This window comes from Phoenix dactylifera, chromosome 14, assembly GCF_051530095.1.
Source record: "Phoenix dactylifera cultivar Ajwa chromosome 14, Ajwa_hap1_PhDact_Kaust_v1.1, whole genome shotgun sequence".
Lineage (NCBI taxonomy): Eukaryota > Viridiplantae > Streptophyta > Magnoliopsida > Arecales > Arecaceae > Phoenix > Phoenix dactylifera.
Window position 1 is genome coordinate 6,746,909 of NC_143203.1, and position 3,536 is coordinate 6,750,444.

The following is a 3,536-nucleotide window of genomic DNA, read 5'->3' on the forward strand; positions in this document are numbered from 1 at the left end:
ACCACCAAATCAATGGAATGGGACTTCATGGAATGGTATAAAACAGTTCACATCCTACTACAATATTGACAGCATTTCCGAATGTTCAAATCCAGAACTTGATACTCATTGGACATAGAATCAGCACAAATAATGATAAATACAAACATAATTATACTGCAATATCATCTTTTTCTTTCACCTCCCCTCCCCCCCCCCCCCCCCCCCCCCCCCCCCCCCCCCCCCCACCCCCCCCCACCCAAAAAAAAAAAAAAAAAATGCTGAGTGCTTTCAGACCCTCCTGAAGCAGCCTCCAGAACAGAACAATTGATCACAGCTCTAATAATTATCAATTCTAAGTATATGAAGTAATAAACTCTGTTCTGTCTTTGAAGTTTTAACTGCCACCATCATTGTCCATCCAGTTCCTCAGATTACATAGAGCCTCTGTGGATAGGCTGCAGCACCTCAACCTTGCCGGCTGCTGCTTATCCGGGCAATGTGAAGGTGAAGCAGTCTCCTGGTGCTCTGAAGAAAAACAGACTACAATCACAGTGAGGTTGTCAATGGCCTTGAGCTGCAGTGCCTCCATGACAAGATCCCTTGCACACTGCTCTGGATTGTCATGCCTCCTGAGGCCCCTCCGAACAATGCTGACAGCATGCTGGCTCGACATCACGTCCCATATCCCATCACAACCCATGATCACGAATTCATCCTCTTCAGTTAGTATTGTCTGCCTGAACTCAGGCTCAGCAATGAGGGGCGAGCAGGAGCCACAGGGAAATTTCATGTCCCAGTCCCCAAGGGCTCGGGTCACAGAGAGGACGCCATTTAGGTACCCATCATCAACAAAGCCCCCAGATGCCTCGATTCTTCGGAGCTCGGCTTCATAGATGGGCCTGTGGTCTTGTGACATCTCCACTGCCTCGCCTTTATGACAAAGGACTGCTCTGCAATCACCAATATTGGCTACCAACAGAAGCCTGATAGCAATAGCAAAGAGAGAACATAAAATCAGAATTTTAATTCACTTCATCCATTAATTTTTGGATAAGCCTTGTTTGTCATAATTATGGTTATGGCCATAGAAATTTTGCACATATGAATATTATCCAGTATAGCTAACAATACGAGCATAGATGGTGAGCTTTGGTGTAATGGTAAGGTTGCTCCATTATGACCTAGAGGACACTAGTACAAACACGGAATCAGCCCCTCCGTAAGCAAGGGTGAGGTTGCATACATTTGACCCTCCCCAAACTCCACAATAGAGAGAGCCTCATGCATTGAGCAATGTGAGCATATTCATCAAACCTCTAATATTAAGAAATTTAGTGACAAACAACAAAAACCCACAGATAAAAATTTACTAATGACCACATACCTTCCAAATACGAATGCTGTGAGAGCCGTCGTACCAGAAGAACTGCTTATAGTACAATCATTTGCCAATGCAAGGTCAGCATTGAGAAATGATTTCCGGATAGAGCTCTCAACTTCATCTAAAAAGGCATTATCAACTTCCAATGCTTGTGGAAATCTCGCTTCTTCAAACAAGAATCTAATTGCATGCCTTCTAATGTAAGCTGCTGCATCAGGACCTCCATGACCATCAAACACCTATCCAACATGAACAGAATTATCAGCAAGGAACAAAATTTTCTTAAAATACAACTTTTTCTTACTGCATAATTTAAATAAATTGTATCAAGAAATTGTCTGATCGAATAAATTACCCCATAAAATGCGCTAGGTATTGGGCACCTGAACAAAGATCGCAGGTGTGCTGGGAGATCATTGATGCATATGTGCTCATCTTCCATATCCTTTCGCGTCCCAATGTCTGTATAGCTACCAGAACGGAGGGTTGGGACAAACTCCAAAAGCTCAGGCTCCAGGAGGATATCTGGAATGGCATCTGAGGCTCTTGACTCCTGGATAGAAAAGAAAGCAGATAAGTTCGAAATAAATGGCTACTACCAAGATTTTATTCATTAAGAAAATCTCAAGGATCAAACTAGCTTGCCAAGGGTAGAAAGACTCAATCTCAGCACTAAGCTGCATCAAACCAATTGGCTTGAGTAAGAGAACCAGATCAAATCGGGAAAAACAATCTTCAATAACAGAACATAAAAGACTTCAACAAAAAGAAATGAAAGAGCAGTGGATATGCATCTATGCAATACTTACAGTTGTTATGCCATCAGGACAGCTTTAAAAAGACTGGTTACACGACATAGAACCGTCGATAAAACTACAAACTCTAAAACAGCTCAGATGAAGTTAATTAACACAAAATCACTATCCTGTTCCAACTCCAGTTTTTTTCTCGCAGAACTATAAACTTTTAGATTTAAAATCATAGCCAAGAAACCCATCCCAACTATCTTGATGCAGCGTTAAACCCATCTTACAAACCATTCAACGCCAACATTTAGAAATCATTCCGACGACCACAATCCAGGATTCTTTCAATACATCCGTGCCCCTGGATCTATTTCACAAATCATTGTGACATCGGAGATCATTATACACCGATTCATTCATCATATGACAAATCCTCATAACAACTCAAAAAACGATTTTTTTTCAATTAACTCAAGAGATCAAAAAAATCAAATCCCTCATTTACCAGACTATTTATCTCACCTTCTTGTTAAAGCAGTCAAATTAGGACCCCAATTCATCATATCTTGCAGAACTAAAGCATAAAATATCACTTCAGTAATGGAATATTCAACGATTCCCCTAAGATGAGACTAGAATTCCGCGAAAACTGACCTCCGAATTACAACCTGTCAAACATCTCAAAATCTAGGTTATACCCAATACAAAAGCTTCAGTTTAGTACCATCATTCCAAGAGATTAGAAGATCCCAAAATTACAAACCAACTACGGAATTCAGACCCCTCAATGATTCAAATCAACAAAGGAACAGAGAAGTATATCACCAGAGACTCACCAGCTCAGACGCCGAGGACGCCGAGGCCACCGTCGCCGCCGCCGCCGCCGCCGCCGCCGCTGCAGATACATCAACGATCTCCTTCGCTACGAACCTATACTGCGGCTCCAGCACCGGAATGCTCTGATGGAGAACCTCCGTTCCCGCCACCATCACGAATCCAAAAACCTCCAATCCTGGTATCAAACTAACCAGCAGGAGAAGAACAGATCGAAGCCCTCCGAAAGATATCACTTTGATACGATCCGATTCGATGCTTTTCGCACGAGAAGAAGAAGCTTGGAAGCTAGGGTTTGTTTCGGTCTCTTTTCAGGGTTTCCCTTTTTCGAATCCTCCTCAATATTTCTCCGATGGCTTCGGCGAAGTCAGATTAGAAGTCGGTCACCGGGAGGTCGCTATAAATGAGCCAGGAGGTGACCGGCGGCCACCAGTAGATGGGCGCCTCATGACCGCCACGTGGCTATTCCCGTTTAGGTAGTTACCGTTTCGTTGAGGCGCCGCTGATGGCCACGTGACGTCGAGAAATCACGCACGATGTAATCTTTCTGATGCACGCATAGAATATCTATGCTATCATCGTATCTACCTTCC

The 3,536-nt window shown here is 43.2% G+C and overlaps 1 protein-coding gene across 1 annotated transcript; it reads right to left on the reverse strand.

The window, feature by feature from the left end:
- Positions 1 to 328: 328 nt before the first annotated feature.
- On the reverse strand, positions 329 to 3,317 carry LOC103696421 (putative protein phosphatase 2C 47). The gene is made up of 4 exons (XM_008778034.6): positions 2,946 to 3,317; positions 1,719 to 1,916; positions 1,367 to 1,602; positions 329 to 965 (listed from the first exon to the last, which is right to left on the reverse strand). The coding sequence occupies exons 1-4, from the start codon at positions 3,096 to 3,098 to the stop codon at positions 377 to 379; spliced, it is 1,176 nt and encodes a 391-aa protein (XP_008776256.3). The 5' UTR covers positions 3,099 to 3,317; the 3' UTR covers positions 329 to 376.
- Between the last annotated feature and the right edge of the window lie 219 nt (positions 3,318 to 3,536).